The 19,535-nt window shown below is 34.3% G+C and overlaps 1 protein-coding gene across 1 annotated transcript; it reads right to left on the bottom strand.

The window, feature by feature from the left end:
• Positions 1–566: 566 nt before the first annotated feature.
• LOC137399613 (uncharacterized) lies at positions 567–17,596 on the bottom strand. The gene is made up of 10 exons (XM_068085794.1): positions 17,554–17,596; positions 14,197–14,299; positions 12,795–12,839; positions 11,452–11,593; positions 8,774–8,879; positions 7,581–7,728; positions 6,533–6,701; positions 4,858–5,112; positions 3,875–4,047; positions 567–1,342 (listed from the first exon to the last, which is right to left on the bottom strand). Exons 2-10 carry the CDS (start codon positions 14,284–14,286, stop codon positions 818–820), a joined length of 1,653 nt encoding a protein of 550 aa, XP_067941895.1. The 5' UTR covers positions 14,287–14,299; positions 17,554–17,596; the 3' UTR covers positions 567–817.
• Positions 17,597–19,535: the final 1,939 nt, after the last annotated feature.

The following is a 19,535-nucleotide window of genomic DNA, read 5'->3' as shown; positions in this document are numbered from 1 at the left end:
TTTTCCGTGCTTTATCAACTCGCCTGACAAGACCTCACAAGACTGCTATGGTACTAGTAGTCTACATACAGCTGAACAGGTAGAGCATGTCTTTGAACCACATTTTTGTCTAACTAATCGGCAGCTTTTCGTCTTTCAGTTTGTATGGCATGCTTCAGGGTTGCAGACATTGAAACACAGCAGCCAGAGTTTTCTCTCAAGTAAACTTTGCCTGATGAATGCTTCAACTCTTATGTACCTTGACAACCTTGTCACAAGGTCGCAGGACTATGGACAAAGTCAACCTTGTCCATGGCCACAGCAAAACATAGGTAATGATCAAATATAGTTATTTGCTTAAGATTAGTGATAAGTTAGCCAATAACATACTGAAAACGCTCTAATGAGTGTACTGTCTAGTTAGTGAATCATCTAAGTTTATTTTAGAAGTCATTTCAATGTCTGTGAAAAATATGGTGTTTTACAATATACAGGTATAGCTATTGGTATTGTATAACTATGAATTTAAAAATGAACCATAAAAACTGCTGGAATGGGTTGGAAACACTGCAGAGATTAATACTATATGAAAGACAAAAAGTTTATAAACTCCATAGTTTATCAACGAAAATACATTTCATTCTCTTGACATAGGTACTTCCAATAACTGTTCATGGCACCCAAAATGAATAAGTTATACAAGCGTCTAAAAATAATTTCACATTGAAAAATTCACATAACTGAAAAATCCACTTATGCAGCCTTTGGACTTGCTTTTCGAAAGTAGTAAAAGTAAACATTATTGAGCAATTAAAAATATCAGCAGCAAAATACAAATTTACTTATTCATTGGTGGAACTATATATGGGCTCATCGGTAGTAGTGGTTTAAGAAAGAACGAACCTCCGATGGCGGCTATAAGCGTAAAAGCGAAAGAGTACACCATTGTTAACACAATAAGGTTGACTTTCAAATCCAAATACTCAAAAATCCACGAGATAAAAACACATACAAGATATGTGAGAACAAAAAAGCACAAAAACACTACCTCTTTCCACAGAGGCAGCTGCGACACACCTTTCTTGCCAATATTCAAACTTTTGTTCGAGTCATTCGGAGATGGTAGGGTTTTTGCGTCCTTTTTCTTCTGTATTTTAACAATAGCGACTATTACCAACCAGGCAACCAGAACTATTAGATAGTAGATGCCAGGAATTCGAATAATTTCACTTATTCGTGTGAATCGTCTTCCTTCAGTGTCTTTTACGAAGCTGTAGGTAAAGACGACAATGACAACGTACAATGCAACAGGAATGCTGCGACTCCATGAAGGAACATCTCTCCAAAATGTCAGACCATAGAGCTACAAAAAAGAAATATTTTTGTATTGTGAGAGCCCATAAACAACTATTGTTTTCCATGCACATTTCTTCGTTGAAGCAGCTAAATTTAACTAGAAATTCCACTGTCATACAGCCCACGACCAAAGAGATGGCCAGAGATATTGGCAAAAAATAAAGGGTACTAATGGTTGAGAAATGCAATATTAGCAATCAAATGGCTCTGCAGTGCAATAGGATAACTGCAATGGTAGCTGTAATGTACTGGGTGTGGGTGTTATTATATACAACAATAAGCAATAATGAATGGAAAAGATGTTTATATTTTCCCCCTGCAACAGGAGAAATGCAATATTGGCCAATATTAGAAGTAAAATGCACTGATATTCTTAGAATAATCAATTTTATTAATATAGTAATAATAGAAAACCAATACACAATTTTGTTTACATTTCAAAACGTCATAGGTAGCAATATCGAGAAGTTGTGGTATTTATATAGGTTTTTAGAAAATTTATTTAAAAAGTGTTTGGTCATGACAAACAACAACAATGAAAGGAAAATATTACACGTTTATATCTCTCCCTTGCAATAGGAGAAATGCAATGTTGGCCAATATTATAAGTAAAATGCACTGATATTATTAAAATAACCAATATTGTTAATATAGTAATACAGCAATAATAGAAAACCTATGAGCGTTCATGCGTCTCGAAGATTTCTGCAAACTGCAGCAAAATAAAAGCTGTTATAAAAGTGTTATAAAGCTGTAGGCCTAATTTACTGTAATGTATGTAATTCAACAACAATAAAGAAATATGTTTATTATAACTCTGAAATGCAAAATTAGAAGTAAAATGGCAAGCTACTGTGTACTATACACAGTTTGAAAGTTGGTTGCGTTGAATGTAGAATGGTTTTGATAAGCGATCTTTAACAGAAAGCGCGTAGGAGCATTCACGCGTATAAAAATGTAGCAAAATACAAAATGTTCTCGTCATGAAAGGGCGTTGTAGTTCGGCCCTAGCTTGTACATAAGTTGTAAAGAATTTCGGCTAACATTTCAAATAATGAAACCTTCGGTGATTGGACAAAAAACACAGGCTGATAAACTGTGTACCACAATTTCGTACCTGTAAATCGGTCTACGCCTCAAACGGTCTACGTTTATTACAGAAACCTTCGAATAAATTTGAATACAAGTAAAAATGGCCATAGACTGACGAAATGAGCACGGTTTTCTCGTGAAATGTGCACTGCTAAATAGTTCTACAATCGGTCGCACGGCTTTATTGGCGTTTCAATTTTCGGTCTTAACTTTTATTAAACCGAGCTTTTCAAGCTTTTTGTGGCAATTTTCGTTCAAATTAATCTGTCTATTTGTGTGTAATCCGATCAGATGGGTAAGTTTTAAAATAATACCGACGGTTTACAAAGACTTGGTAACATATTTAAATAGGTTTAAATGTGTTTTGTATCGTTATTATACTTTAACGACTTTACATTCCGATGCTTAAATTTTTTGATGAAATTTCTTGACGAGGGTTCGTCTCATTGTTGATGGATAATTTTCGTAAGTTGTGTGCACATGCATTTATCATAAAAACTCCCACACTTCCGCTCCGCTCGTGTGTTCGTGGGAAAAATTGTCATTTTGCCAGGTAACACACGGTGGTCAAAGTTTGAAGAACATCGTCGGGTTTGTAGACAACTATTAAAACTTAGTAAAAAGTTTCTTTAAAATGAATTGGTAAAAAGTTGATAAGAAAAAGTCATTATATTCTACATTCGGCTGTCATATAAAGCTGTAAGCAGCATGCTACAAGTTTCAGCACTCTGCAGGCTAGACCGAGAGATCAATTTTAACTTCTTTTCAAACATAATATACTGTGCCTACAGATCGTAATAAACTTGCTTAGCCTCATTGTCAGCATGATAAATCTATGAATCCATGGAAATATTTATATATTATACATACCAAAATTTAGTGAATTGTATATTATGCAAGAATCGTTATGTTTTGACGATAAGTTGTATATTGATTATAAAAAATCATTTTCAAAATAGTATGATGTGGAATTTCAACTAATAAAAATAAACAGTTTTAATCAGTTATAGTTGAAAATGCATTGGTAAGGTACAGCCCTTAACAGTGCTATATGTAACATGCTTTTCAAAGCGTTTAAACAAAATTTTTTGTTTTAACAACAAGTTTTTTTACCAAATTTTGGAGAAAAATTTACAAAAAATCTTGGGACTTTTTTCATAATGATATTTTGAAAATAAGGTCAAACATAGTATATATAATCGTGGAAAATGGTTCATTCGGTATACATATTATTTTGTTTTGCTTATGTTATTAGATTAATATTTAAATATATTACATTAAATTTATGAACAATATGAACCCGTTTATCTTTTATTTCTGTTTGTTTTGTCACCAGTCAAAAGCTACAATGTTGGTTCTACTCGGCCCTAAGAACTCTAATAGCCTTTAACCTTGACATTAAATCAGAACTCATTGTTAGTTCTCAAAAGCTAAAAAGGAAATTTACCTGAGTGAGGAATATGACGGTAGCGAAGCCAAAGACAAACATTGGCCATAACTCCTTGCCCATCACGCCTGAGCCTGTCTGTGCAGCAATGATGAGAGAGTGAATAGTAACCCATGTCTCAAGGATAAGCCTCCAGTATTTGTTCAGGTGAAATTTGGTAAAGGTAAGACTGCCTACAAGTTCATTCGCAAAGCTGAATAAATTATATGGGTTTAGTAACATACATCTGCGAGAAATACTCAAAATGTGTACTGGGATGGAAATAATAAAGTTCTCTACATTGAAATTCCAATACTCAAAACGTTGAGTTCAAAAATTGTTAGAATGCTTGCCCAAAACTTTTGGAAAAGTGTCATACTGTATATACGTATTTGAGTCAAGGCACTTCAAACACTTTTTCTAAAATACATAGAAATTAAAACAAAGTTCAAGCCCTAACTTCATTTCATGGTACTATAAAAAAACTCAAGCAGGCAAGTATGGTGAAGGTCATTGAAAACTTTAAAAGCTGCCTATTTGATTCACAGCTGAACTTTATACCTCTAAAATTCTGACCACGTAGACTGGTTTTCCAGTGGAATAATTGCTTTTGCATGCATTAAATTCTGATACTCAACCACAAGTGGCTCCAGAGGTAATCTCAAGTTTTCTTTTCAGTTTCATTTTAACTTTGACATAGGCAGGCAGTTGAATTTTAGGGTTAACCATTTCATGCCCAGTCAAAAGCACTTCTATAAAAACTATTAACATTTGGTTCAAATATTCTCACCATAAAATGTTTTTGTCTTTAGAAATACAATTAATTACTCTAAAATTAATATAAAGTTGTAAAAATTTTAAGGCATTAATGATTAGAAATTTTGGTAATAATGTGGCATTGAAAACAAAAAACTTGACTAGGTAATAGCTAAAATAAATAATACAACAACAATGTCAATCTGGTTGAACCAATTATACCAGCAAGATTTTCTCAATTGTCTTACCTTGCAACATAAAAAACCATGTGTGGGCAAATCCAAATGCATGTCCCACGGTGTTTTCCATAGGATGATACCAGAAAGTGTAGATGGCAGCCCAGTAAATAAAATAGCCGTGGTACTTTCTCATCACGTAAACAGGGCTCATCCATATGGAGTTTTGATGTCGCCTGAGCTGATTTGGGGTTGGGTAGCCAAATAATATTCCTCGATCTCTAAACTCTATCATTACCATAACGATGAGAGCGACGATAACTGAACCTGTAGAAATACAAGGCTAGTTAAGGTCTTTCTAGAACAACAAAAAACATTTAATGCTAAACAATCCCTACATTGGCTGCTCACATAGAAATTATATGTTTACAAAACGGTCCTCATATTTTACATATTTGTTTATATTATTTCTTTAATTGTATTTACCGAACACCATATACACAATAATTTTTATGGTCATACTTTCTGCATAGTTTAGGCGGTTTACCTACACCTTGTCGAAAGCAAGAAGAAATATTGTTTGCTTTGATTAGAAACCATCAAAGTTTAACCCAAAGGTTCCCAACACGACAAGCACATGATTTTCTAAGTATTCATGACTGTAAGCCTAGTTCATAAAAATGAGTTGCAATTCACAGTCAGATATTGTCAAACATAAAAAATAGAAGCACTATTTTCATGACATTTTTTGACGACATTCATGACCCCTTATCTAGTTCAAATTTTACATTTAGAATTTGTGTCAAGGAGAGCGCAAAGTAACCTCCAGTCTCCGAGTAACTTTTACTGTAGCGTCGAATATAATTGCAGGTTCCTATGAAGAAACGCAGATCTCGCGTTTAGGTTTTTGCAACACCGTAAAGTAATTGTAACAGCATTAGGTGTAAGTAAAAGTCTCAACATTGCGTAGCCTTCAAGTCTTAGCTGAGGACAGAACTTCTTGGTCAGAAATAACTCTTTCAATATTCACTTGCAATTGTGTTGAACTGTTCCAGGATCAGTTTATAAATCAAACACTGTGTTTCCATGATGTGGAGTGCTTCGGAGTTGCGCCCTCTCCGAATCATGGAAATGGCGTCTTCGCACTGAAATCACTGCGCACTGATCAGTGCGAAGCCAGTGCAAATTCGCAGCAAGGAAACGGCAGTTGCGCAGTGGCTGCGCATAGCTCTCTGCGCTACGCACTGCTGTGTAGGCAGATTCTTCGAGGGCCATAAACTAGTACATACAAAAGTTATCCCGCTTATCTTGTTTTTTCTAATCTTCCGATTTTCTTTCACCTATATTTAATTATGGTCTGCACCCACGAGGATGATGAGGTGATTACTTTCCTAGACTTTGTTATCGATGCCAACACTTTTCGAAAAATAAATAGCAAGTCCTATAGTAACATTGAAATAATATAGTACTTGAAATACCTATTAAAATATATTACTTTGTAAAAATTGTGTTAAGGTTTGCAAAACCTTGTGAATGTGTATTGTAAATAAAAGTATTATAGGTAACGACAGAAGCATAAAAAGACCGTTTCTGACGTTCGGTATCCATGATCAATTCTATGTCTCCACCCAGTGATTCGATTTATACAATTTCTCTTCTCTGGCTAATTTGCTGAAAACCCCTGCGCATCATGGAAACATAGTGAAAGAAAACTTTTGCTAAAATTTATGCAAAAAGATGCACGTACTTTGAGAGCTGGCGATGCTAGTGTCAGCAGCTGTTCCATCATATGTAGTATGTGTGTTGAGTAGGTGGAGAAGATGGAAGAATGTGTTTAGTCCAAACATGATTAGATTGTACCTGTCAACACCATTAGAGAACTTGGGCGAATACTGTCCATCCTTGTCCGGAATGTTCTACAAAAGAAGATTCCTACCATTTGATTTTGCAAAGCGCATCATTTGTGGTCTAGAATGTCATATAAATGATGATTTCTATCATTTGTAAAAAAAAACAATAGCTTGATATGAGCAAGTCATTCTGCTATCTATAATAATGAAGAATTATGAAGAATTCTAAAGAATTATGATTTGACCAGGGAGGTAGCATAGTTTCATGTCACGTAAAATATAACCCTGCTTTCAGGTTTCAGTTGAACACACAGAACGGGCAAGAATCATAAATATTATGAGTGAGTTGTGTAAAATACCACTTCTACGTGTATATGCATGAAGCTAGGGTCAGTTACTAACATTTACATTGTAAGTTAATGATGGTGACCCGAAGGTGTTAAAGTGCTGGTGTACTCAGCTGAATTTTGCTTGAACATTCAACCAAGACTCTGCACAACCGGACACTACTTTTATTATAGTAAAGTTTATTTGCTTAAATCAAATTTTTATAAATGTGCACTTTATAATAAAATAAATAAAATATAAATTTTATAAATCTTTGCGTGATTAATTCTCAGATGAACCCAACCTAAATAATAGTCCGTATGTGTCTAATATGAATGTACATGTAGGTTGTTTAACATATAAATTTATGTAATTATATTATATAGTGATAATTATATAAATTATATGTTTCATTCATTTTACTGAACATCACCTATTTGATTAGTACGAAAAAGACTCATTTTGCCACTAGGTGCTGACAGGTCTTAAGGATTTATGTGTGTCAGAGATGCAAAAGACTCATTTTTCCATTAGGTGCTGTCAGGTCCTATAGATTTATGTGTATCAGAGATAATTAGCCACAATGTGTAAAAAAATCAATTGCTAACAATGTCTAACCTTTGCCTTGTGCTGTAAATAAAGTACGAGCCAGACTGAAAGATTGTGGAAGCAGTAACTCGCCCACACAAACAGACGAGTCCAGGCAGTCGTGTCTTCAGGCTTCAACTTCCAATAATACCATCTTCCACTTGCTTCAGAATCTGACCTATTGCAAAGAAGGTAGTTTTTGTTAGTACGCCTGACAGATCAACAGAGTGGAAATAGAGTAAAATCCTTTGCAACTAAGAAATAACAGTTCAATAAATGCATGCATACAGATTATTCTCGGTAACTAACATGCATTGCACTCCGTCTCCAGTGTACTAAAACACAAAATTGAATGGTGAATCGGAGTCTTGCCTCCTAATACGTTAGTCGTAGTACTGTATTTGTGTTAATTGATGCTTCTATTAAACGCCGTGAACTGGAAAAGCTTTGAAATTTTAGCGCGTTGCAACTTAAGTGAGATATGTCAAGCTCAATAAAAGTGGTGCTACCAGGCAGACACAAAAGGACATGCTGCATAAACTAGAAAAAAATATAAAGTTGTTATTCATCTTATAAAATTGATTTTGGATAAAGTACTCAAAAATGTACAAATATTTTTAGATGTTCTACAGGCTGTTTGCATATATGAAGACTATACTCTCCCAGCATATAGGACACTATTTTACTAGAGCCAGTGTAATGTGGATGTTATGAATTTTTTAGTTTGTGCAAAAAAAATAAAACCATGGAATGCTGTCGTTAACTTGATTAAGATCAATTTTAATATAAACTTTTTTTATTTTAACAAAGTATGATATGAATTAGAATATTTCGTTACAGCAAAACCTTTCACATAGAGTAAGATGGTAATAATAATTGTAAAGCAAAATTGAAATTTAGTAAGTTTTATGCACAACAGCCATGAGAAATTTATAAGGCCTTCCAAGGCTAGTCACATAAATGTATCACATTTTTTGTAATGTGCAGACAACTCCAACTTCAAAAACCTAATAACGGAGTGCTTAAAGAACACTAGGTAAGATCAAATATTAAAAGCTAAAACCTGCCTAGATGGATGTAGTTGGTAACAATCTCTTACAGAAAGACCATAAATAAAAAAAGGGAGTTGTGTTTTCATGAGTGTTTTTTGACTGTTTATTCAATTAGAAAATCAAGACTGAAAAGCATTTTAGTAGGATGGGATGGAGCAAACCTTGACTTACCTTTTATATACACCTGGTTCTGGCGTGAAAGGTTCTGGAAGAAATCTAGCCTTGGAATTGTTGGACATGTGGTATGGTGATAATGCATCCCAGCCTCTCTCAGCACCTGTAAGTATGATGAACTATTCTGTGTGCTAAATTAAAACTATATTTTTAGCCAACATTAATAGCTTGTGAAAATTATGAATAGTCAACATTGTGACAGTTTTTACAACATGAATATCAAAATAGCAAATTAGGCACCAACACAAACATGTTAAAAAGATGAGTTATTTTAAGGATATGGTGCCCTGATCTGCTACATAGTCTCTGTGTGTTTGTGATCAGAAACGAGAGAGTACGCCATCGGTTTATTCTTTAGGAATTTATAACTCTTCATGAATTTGGTTTAGAAACGTTGATTTCTCTTACATTATGTATCTAGTCAGCTCCTTAATATTATCGGGAAAAAGCATTATTTTAACAGCAACTGCTACTCTCAGTCATCGAAATAGACCAATAATTTCCACGAATGACCATTCACACCTGCTATACACTTGCTTCACATGAAAGTTCAAGCTTACATCTGCTGCTAAGATAAAAACCGCAACAGCATGCCGATTTCTCTTACATCACTTACCAAATCAGTAGCTACAGTATGATGTGAGCAAGCATTATTTTAACAGAAAATGCTGTTCTGAACCATTTTAAGGATAGTTCAATTCATTACCACAAAATTAATGGTCATTCATGCCCCTCCACACTTGCATTACACGAAGTTCAAGCTTACATCTGCTGCTAAAAAAAGGGCCTATTAATTATAATTTTAAAAGAAGTCAATATAAACTTGACAGGAACTATAATATTTGGTAGACAGCTAGCGTAGTCTGCTGCGACCTGAATTCATTGATACTGTGAAGTCACGCAGTTTTGTTTAGTTGTTATAAGGAGTCAAGAAATGTCCATCAAAATAAACTGGGATGACTACGCTGATGTTTTAATGATTTCATGCATCGGAGGCTGTAGTGAAACTAGCAAAAGGACGTTCACTTGGACAGCAAAACTATTCAAGCTGTTGAATCATATTTATGTAGATTGTAGAGGCATGCGCTGGCAAGTGGTAATATACAGGACTGATAAAACCTTGTATAACACATAGTCAGTATCTACCTTGGTTAGCTAGGCTAAACTGCCCACCCCTAAACTATTCATTAGGCTTTTAAGCTAAGGAGCTGTAATCTGTTCAATTACTTGATTGAATAGCGGTCACAATATATGCCTAGTAGTTACAATGGTTTTTAGTCTACTAGGCTATTGCGGTGAGATTAATGATGGGTCAGCCACTAGGCCTACCACTATTGTCATGCTTGTGTACGTGCTAACATAATATGTTATTATTATGAACTTTGTATAGATAAAATTTTAAAAATCTAGTATCACAGCCTGTCGATATAGGTTAAGTTGGAAGAATGTCATTTCTTTTAACTTAACCTATATAAACATGCTGTAACAATAGATTTTTAAAATTCAATTTGCTTCATCTTGTTGAAATGAATCTTAACTTGCTTTGGAGCTAAGTTAAAGGCAGGTAATTGTTTGCTCACACATCTAACGCTATTTTAGACAAATAAAACAATAAAAGACAGATATTTAACAAAAAACAAAGCGTTCAGTTAAAGACATACATATATGCTTTTGCACTCCACATAATTTGAACATTACGAGTCTGGATGTGAATAAAAGCCTCTCACGCACTGCATACAAGCTGTTTATTACAGATCATCAATAGCGTAAACTGTTGAAAGGGCAACCATGGCTAATGATTTGCTTATGATTTTTCTTACATCAATTAAGTTCAAATCGGGGAAACCTATAAAAAGTCAGAGAAAGTCTGAGCTCAGATTTATAGACTCCATTGAATACTGCAACTGCAACACTGCCAGAATTGGTTTAAAAGGGGTCGCTGAAGAATGTATAGTGAGTTTTCCCATATTTTGGTTTAGAATGGGAAATGTGTCACTATTTCATTGCAAGCAACTCAGTTGACTCATCAAACTTGCACTAATACGAACCACAAAGAAAGCTGTAACTGAAGTAATAAACTTGACCTACTTATAAAATAAGTTCAAACTGTCTATCGGTAAGTACATGCTAAACAGTACTCAAGTTATTGAGCCACCCACTAAAGAGAAAGCACAGTGGTACAAGTTATATACTGTCAGCCTGGCTCATTCGATACAGGCTCTCTGTATAAAGCAAAAAGGGTTGACCTTTTTATAATGCATATAAGGTTGATCTTCATGCTATAATCCGTGTACTTGGCAAAGTTTAGCGAGTTTTAAAAAGTGGTAGGTAAAGCTGCGTTACATGTGTGCTGCCATTTTACGTAAAGCTGTTAGCTTTTTGTGTAAGATTTTGTTCATAAAATATTTGGTTATTTTAAAACAGTAAATTTATGAAAAGCTCTTCACTAGCTGATTTTCTCAATTTGATGTTTTAATTCTGCTTATAAAAAAATCATGGACAACTTGTCTGTGACCTTTATATAGTTTATTATACGTATGGAAACTATGATGTATCTGACTGAGAAGTAGCGCCTGGATATGCAGTTTTTTTCTTCGATCATTTAATAAGACGCTTTCAATCACCTGGTCTGTAGCAATACCAAGTTTAGTATCACAGATCTACTAATAACTCACCAATACCAAAGATGAGTGCTATAAGGACGCTGAAGAACAGCATGCCAAACATCCAAAGTACAATATCATATCTATAGTCATCCTTTTCTTTTAAACTTTTTGCTTCTTCTACCTCCGACTCTACCAGCTCCTTTTTAGAATTCTGAAAAAAGAGCAGAATAATCAGCTTTTTCTCTATTGATCATATCTTTATACTTTTCACCATTGTGTTTGAACAAAGGATATCAGATAAGCTATGCTTTGCTTCTGTTTAAAGGAACGGCTGCTGTCTCTATCTCTCAAAAGGACTCACGATAATATTAACAACAGTTGTTGCAGCTCCTATACAATTCGACTCACTTTCTAATAGAAAGAACTGTTTCAACCACATAAATCAGGCCTAATGGAGTGATTTTAAATGAGACGCGACAAGAATATTTTGACAGCTTTGACGGACCTTATGTCAGAACTAATTATAGACTTACTTTCCTTTGCACGATGAACCATCAAAAAACTGATTAATGAAAATGTTAGTAGCCGTGCTTCATGTATAAAAAAGAGGGAAAACATTAGTTGTTTGCATGCTTTAGTACAGGTAAAAATAAGTTTAACATCCGTACTTTTGTAATATTTAAATCAGTTTGATAACAGCAAAAAACTCTCCTGATATTAAAATTTGCTGGTTTTCCAAGCTATTCCAATATACTGTAGTTTGTAATGATATAAAAATTCCCCGGTCGCAGCCAAAAAACTAGAAGAATGACCAATCTTTCCTGTTTACAAACCCGATTTTTGTTACGATTAGTTGTCTACTCCAAACTACAATGTAAGTTCATCACAAAACCTCCGACAGAAGAAAACTATGTAGTAATAATACATGACTAGAAGAATTAAGTATTTGAGTTTATTGCGTAAATAGCTAGCTATATAACTATAATGACAATATTTCCCGTTTGTCATTGGCCTGTGTTTTGACTGACAAGCAAGGGAATGAGATTGCTATAAACGATTACGCAGGCCAATTACTCTTGATTGAAGTGAAGCTGTCCATCTCTTAACAAGTTACATAAGCTGTGGAGATTTTGTTAAGGTTGCATTCCTTTAAACTTTCAGAACAAACTAATTGTAACGCCATAAAAGCTGCATTCATCAGGCCTACATTATAACCGACACGGTGTTGTGGTGACGACTTTACAAAAAACATTTTAACATTTGTCATAACTAACTGCTGTAAGCTTTTTCAAATTGTTAATATTCATAAAGTCGGGCTGTTCCACTATTCAATACATATGTCGCTATTGTATTGGTCCTAGTGTGAGCCAAACCTAGGATAATTCTGTTGACTAAGTATTATGCAAACTTACACCCAATCTTCGCCTCATCTCTCCTGAATTATCCTCGTCTGCACCCTAAAAAGAAACATTAAGCTCAAAATATGACGCAAGTTTAACTTACCTAGAGCATTCCATTGCTAACTTAAATGTAGAAAAATGTCATTTGATTACTCCTATAGATGAAACAAAAAAGTGTCTCTCTCAGTAAAATATTTGAAGATTTCTATAAAATTAGTTTATACGGAGATTATAGTAACAAGAGGAATTAACAAGTTTTCACGAGTTATATTTTTTAAAGAAAAAATACAAATTTGTCTCATTACGAGATTGAAAGGGATCTGTGAAGGTGACCACTTTAATTTTTGACTGTAAATGGCTGACATAACAGTCTAAGGTCAGCAAGTCAGCAGCTATCAATAGACAAGTAAAGTAAGTGGCCAAGATTTTCAAACAAAACTGATAGCTGAATTAAACAAACATGACAACTTGATAAGAAAGACTTAAGAAGCTGTTTGCATACAGAAGTATTTGCAGATCTTGCTTGCGTATTGCAGTGTCTATTGCCAGCCGAATAGCTTTATTTAAAGCTTCTCAACTCAAACAATTACCCCTTTCGTTATACTTGTATAACAAACCGAAGAGCATTATCTGAACTCTCGTTCTATTATGCTCCCGTGTCCTAACCTTATATGCATTGATGTAACTAGAAAAGTGGGAGAATATTGAAATTAAAAATATATCATCAACACTGATGTCCAATTGATGCAGAAAAGATCATGCAACACAACAGCTGACAATCTGTAAAAAAACAATTTACAATATTTACTGATAGAGACAAGCTGCTATTCCTCGCTGAATCTGTGCATAATAAGTTTATTTTAGTACTAGCTCTAGCAGTTTAGTCACTCTAAACTAGCCTGAGTACTACGCTTCTAGCACCTATCTCACTCCCACAACCTACTACAACTGCCCTTAAAAGCGCTTACTTTCCCTTTTCTTTAGACCTCAGTCGTTGTAGGGCTTACAGTTTTCAGAAGATTCTCAACAATTATTCCTAGAACATAACTTGATAGTGTAAATTATGTTAAGGAACCATATAATGTACTGTTTTTACAGAAAAACAAATAGAAAGCTACAAGCGGAGCCTGCGTGTATGTGTCTTTTAATTATGCTGTTGAATGCACTGACCGCCAACAGTGACATGAGATGTATTGTGTGCTGCAGGGTATTATGATTCTCCTTATGTGAATTGTAAGAATCTGGTTCCAAATAAGGCAAGGAATAAATAATTGTCTGGCTTGGGCATATATACTTTCATTTCATTAGCTAAGCTATCACTCCCCACACATATACAACCAAATAATTAATAGATTTTTAAACTGCAGATTAGCCCAAAGCATTATATTGTCCTGAAGAAGGACTATGGTGTTACCTCAACTGTAGTATGGTCTTTCCCATTTTCATGTTTAGCATCCTCTAGTGACTGTGATTTGTGCTCTGATTGATCTGTTCCTTCCCCCATAGTTAACCTTCAACTAGAGAATCACTCAACTGTGACCAAGAGCCCTACGTGACTAGCCTGGCAGCATAGGAGTTTGTCTCACTAGTCAGGTACTGTAGTTGCCACATTGGACACTACATAGCTTTTGAATAAGAATAACAAACAATAGCTAGCAACAAAAAGTTTGCAAGAACTTTAAAACTATTTTCGATGAGTGACTGTTTGTGATACAAACTTGTTTGTACAAACATTTGATAGGTACTTTAAAGAATAGAGTAAAATATATTCATAGAATTTCATCATGTTTGCAAAGATTGGTGAAGGTGAACTGCTACAACTTTTGTAATACAATTTTACAGGTCGTTGGTGTTGAAAAAATATTGATCCAAGAGGAAAGCTTGCCTTGAAAGATTAATCCAGTTACGGTAAAATAGTCACAAAGTCTATCAATTTATATACTGGCGAATAAAAATTTCAAAGAGCAAAGTGTTTTCATAAATGAGAACATTTGAAATCAATCACGAATCTTTATCATCAATGCTATCAGTTTTGATAGAGCCATGTCATAACAGCTGAAGTTATTACAGCCGATGCTTCTACAGCGTACGTACGTACGCACGTACGCACGTACGCAGGTACGCACGTACGCACGTACGCTATAGGTTACGGCTACTCCTATAACGTAAATTCCAGATATCTTAAAAAAAGTTATGCAAAGGTTTTCCTTCGTACCACGTAAAAGATTTCATATACCGTAAAGTGTCAAGTAGAGCAACTTCTCAAATTCGATTCGAATGGAAACATATTTCCCCACACTTGTGAGAAAAAACGACATGTGTATAACGTTATATCTATTATACATACAACTTCCATGACATTTTAGATCAACGTGATAAATCGTCAGATGTCTCAACAAAACAAAGAGTAGGTAGCTGCACAATTGATAATAAATACTCAGAGGCGATTGATTAGTGCGTGTGTTACAGCTTCAGTCTACCATTCGGAATGTCATGAGCTGGGAGTATCGCCAAAAGTTATCTTTTATTCTAACCTTGACTCCCTAAAGACTAATAGACGATGTACACGTACACACCGCTCTTGTTATAGTAAAAATATATTTTTGTTTTATTTTATTGTAGAGATATAAAAAATTTGTTACTAGTTTTCTTTTGCAGAATAAACCTTGCTGTCTAGAAACAAAAGAATCATAGCAAATGGACTTCGAATATGTGTGTTCCTCATCAACTTATTGTAAATTTACCCCAATCATGGTCTATGAAACCAGAGATATATATAAAAAAAAAGACAAGTCGATGCAAACCAATAATATTACAGTTACGATACAACCAACAAATTAAATTTGGTAATACTTTATTTACCAGTAACATAAACATAGTTTATATTATATCATACATGCTTAATATAGGACATTACAAGTTATCAATTGAATTTTAACCAAGTTGCTCTAGGTGTGTTATAACTGTGACAAAACTAAACACATCTGATCTAAAGATTCAGCATTGATCTACTGCTGATCATTTACATAATGCTTCTACTTACGATAACAGCCTATCTCTCTAGTAGCCGCTAGTAGCAACCTTATCCAGCGGTATACTAAACTCTTGATCTTGACAGTTAATCATAATTTGACAGAGGAATGCTTAAGTAGACCAAAGTATCTGAAGATAAATAACTTAAATTCCTATCATAGTCAAATCGATTTCCCTTATAGATGAACTTGCAGAAAACTTTAGTATATTTTATCAGAAAGTATCAGTATTTTTCTACCGTTTACAATTATTTATGTCTGCGGTAATCGTACTGCAAGGTTGTTTCAAAATTAAAATAGAGAAAACTCGATCGCGATTAAAACGCTCAGAAGAAAGTTATGTGCAAAATGACATCACTAGTTGTTATCGTTGCGATAGATGATATAAGCTATTGCATTCAACTTGCTGCGTTACGCGTCTCTATTCTTTCGGTCTCTTCGCAACTATAGCCATCGCAATCTACGAAAGTTTTCTGCAATTCATCTTCAGCGCAGCAGTCTCGTGCATAGCAATACTCTCTTATAACCGGCAGGATCGATACATAAAATGTTTTGATAAGAATTTGTCTGGTCACTGAACTGACCAATGTGCTACTGACCGATTTAAATTTAAATCTTTTATACTAGGTGAATGCATCAGATATAATGAATGCAAAAGCCTATCAGACTTGACAGAGAACACATAGTTGATTCAACTGCTATAAACATGCCATTAACCTGTAGGCAATGCATCGTTGAATTACAACTATTGAGCTGCTTTCTGCCATGAAAGCTCGATAGCCCGAAATCATGACCTGCATCACGGGCTTTGTTTAGGGGTGGCGAAGCGGCAAGCCTACTGATTAGTGTTTGCCCAGGGTTATTTGTTCAACTTGTTTGCTAGTGAGGCGCTAGTGAATTGCACTAGTTCACTCAGTGGTTGAGATAACCAGAGCGTTTCAGAGTAAAATAAGCATTAGGTACTACCACAGAATCGGTAATTATGAGAAAATAACAAGTAAACAATAGTTCATAGTCATAGCATGCTAAACCTAAATCTCAAAAGAAGACTAAATTTGCAGGCTGTTAAAATAAAACCAGCTCACATTGATGGGCAGTAGTTTTATTTCTTAGTTGGGCACCTTCAAAATTATTCTTACTTTAGTTAAACATTTCGAAGAGCTATTACAATTTCCTTTTTGCTAGGAATATGTCACAAAACAGATTCCATAAAGATCAGACATATCGCATGCAATAGACTGGCTGAGAGCAAGATGACAAAGTGATGCACAGCGTCTAGTTAATATTGCTGTGAAAGGAGACCTATGATGGTGATTCAACAACTAGGCCTTCAAAGCATCAGAGGACTTGATATATTTCAAATTGTCATGCAATATGTAGCAATTCGCTCAGCTATACATATATTACTTATTGGCTATAATTTGACTTGAAACAGAAACTTTTTCAGATTATTTGAATTTTCAAAGATGCATAGAGCTACACAGTTACATTTTTTCAAAAGATAAAAATTTTAGAAGCTGATTTCATTAAATATAGGTATGCGCAAAAATTGACAGAGAAAACTTAAAATTGTCCTACTACATTAAATATATCTTCATAGACTCAAGTCTTGAAGTGTTAGGTATAAAAATGTTTATTAGGGATTTGAAGGATGTGACTCAGTGCCATCTAGTCCCAAGTTAGATGTCAGAACATAGTAGCTATGAAGTAGTATACAAAACAAGAGTAATAACACTTACATTGTTGCCTGCGTGCCTATCGCTGGGCTGAATAGAAATATTAGTATTTATCAGCAACTTCAGCGGCTATCCATACCTGAGCCTCTATGATTGGCTAAATGCCTTGAGAATAAATAATTGATATATATAGGTCAAGTGGTTATGTAAGCTAATTCCCGTGTTGAACCGCGAGACTGATCAAAGGACAAATATTTCAAATAAAGCGTCATAAATGTAGTGCATAGCATTCATACTGTTTATAAGGGAAAAGCTCCTACTCACTTTGACATGCTGTTATCAACAAAAAACGTTTATCTTCTGTCAACTGTCAGAAATTTGCGTTTGCTTTGCAGTATTTTTGCAACTAGTTATAGTGCATGCAGTGTAGGTTATAGAAGTCCATTTAGATTTTAGAAGCTATCAAGATTTTACAATTAAACTCAAAGCCATGTCGATAGGACAGGTTCATAAAACAATGAAGAAATATATGGGAGACAACAATTCCAATTATGTTTCCGAACACATCTGTTTTCGCAGACAAATAGTAGACACAGAGCATTTCTACAAGGCAACCAATTAAATAAAATTATCATATAAAAATAATACAACAGACACAGGAAACTATGACTAAACAACCACTGAACAACAGATGCAGGAAGCTATGACTAAACAATCACTGATAACCTGCCAATATAATGAGCTGATATGTTTACTATGTACTACCACATGAGCAAATGCTATGAAATAAAATTTGCACAAATCAGAGTAATTCAATCAAAATTAATCAACAAGATTAGGATTCGCTTCCATTTTAACTTTTAGAAATGTTAGCTCGTTCAATCAATAAAATAAAATAATTTAAAAAGAGCTGAAGTAGGCCTATTGCTGATAATTACTAAAAGAGAATTTCAGGATGCTGAAATGGCATGACATCATGAAATGGTGTCCTGACCTTAAAGATGAATTTTCAAAAAATATTCAGTAAATATTATTAAAAAGTATTGGTATTTTTCTATCATTTGTGATTGTTTTTGATATTTGAGGTGATCTGACTGTCAGGATGTTTCAAGATTAAAATTGACAAAACTTGATTACGGTTAAAACACTCAGATCGAGCAAGTCTGATTATGATGTATATAGTTGCCAAGATACCGACAGAATAGAGATATGTAACGCTGCAACTCGCATGCAGTAGCCGATATCAACTAAAGTAATGCTCTCACCTATTATAGTGACGTCATTTTAATGCATATTTTTCTAATGAGCGTTTTGAATGCGATAAAATTTTATTGATTTAATCTTGAAACATTCTGGCAGTCAGATCACATCAAACATCAAAAACAATCATAAAAAATGGAAAATTACTGATACTTTCTTATAAAATATCTTACAATTTTGTGTAAATTCATTTTTAACTGCCGGTTTAGTTAGAAGATGAAATTTTTTCTATACTAATTTTTTTTCTTGACAATTTGTCAACGCTTCCCTTCTAATGTAATAACTTATAAACACCCTATTTCCCTAATTATTCAGATAGCGAATATGAGTATGTTCAGCTTTCATACCTTAGAAGGCAAATGGTTTTCACTTTAATAATTACTAGGTACTCTTGTCACACTCTGCAGTGCACATGGCTTGAAGACTTAATAACAATCTAATACTCCACATCTTAACTTTTTTTAAATATAGACGCTTGATTCTATGTAAAAACAATTTCGATGTAAACTTGTTTATGGGTCTCAACAATCGTAACTGATTCTCGACTTCTCACTTGCAATAAGCATGCTACAATATCATTGTGTGCACATATTTACATGTAGATATTTCAAAACATCCCAATTGAAGCAATTGAAGGTTTGATAACAGTGTAGGAATAATTATATTTTGACATAGAGAACATTGGGGTGCTTTTAAATAGGTCCCACATTTTATCTGCCATGTAATTATCAATACTCAGTTCTTTGAATATATCCGAGAATAAAAGTCAATTTCCCCATAGTTCA

The sequence above is a fragment of the Watersipora subatra genome, chromosome 7, assembly GCF_963576615.1.
Source record: "Watersipora subatra chromosome 7, tzWatSuba1.1, whole genome shotgun sequence".
Taxonomy (NCBI): Eukaryota; Metazoa; Bryozoa; class Gymnolaemata; order Cheilostomatida; family Watersiporidae; genus Watersipora; species Watersipora subatra.
Note: the sequence above shows the minus strand (reverse complement) of the source record. Positions and strands in the feature narration are given on the sequence as shown.

What these genes read in the sequence shown, in the direction of transcription:
- LOC137399613 (XM_068085794.1), bottom strand. Translation starts at nt 14,286, where the DNA reads ATGGGGGAAGGAACAGATCAATCAGAGCACAAATCACAGTCACTAGAG. An exon ending in AGATGAGGCGAAGATTGGGT is followed by an intron (nt 11,594 to 12,794) that starts GTAAGTTTGCAT and finishes CTCTTTTTTCAG; the next exon opens with AATTCTAAAAAGGAGCTGGT. An exon ending in CCGTCATATTCCTCACTCAG is followed by an intron (nt 1,343 to 3,874) that starts GTAAATTTCCTT and finishes TCTTTTTTGTAG; the next exon opens with CTCTATGGTCTGACATTTTG.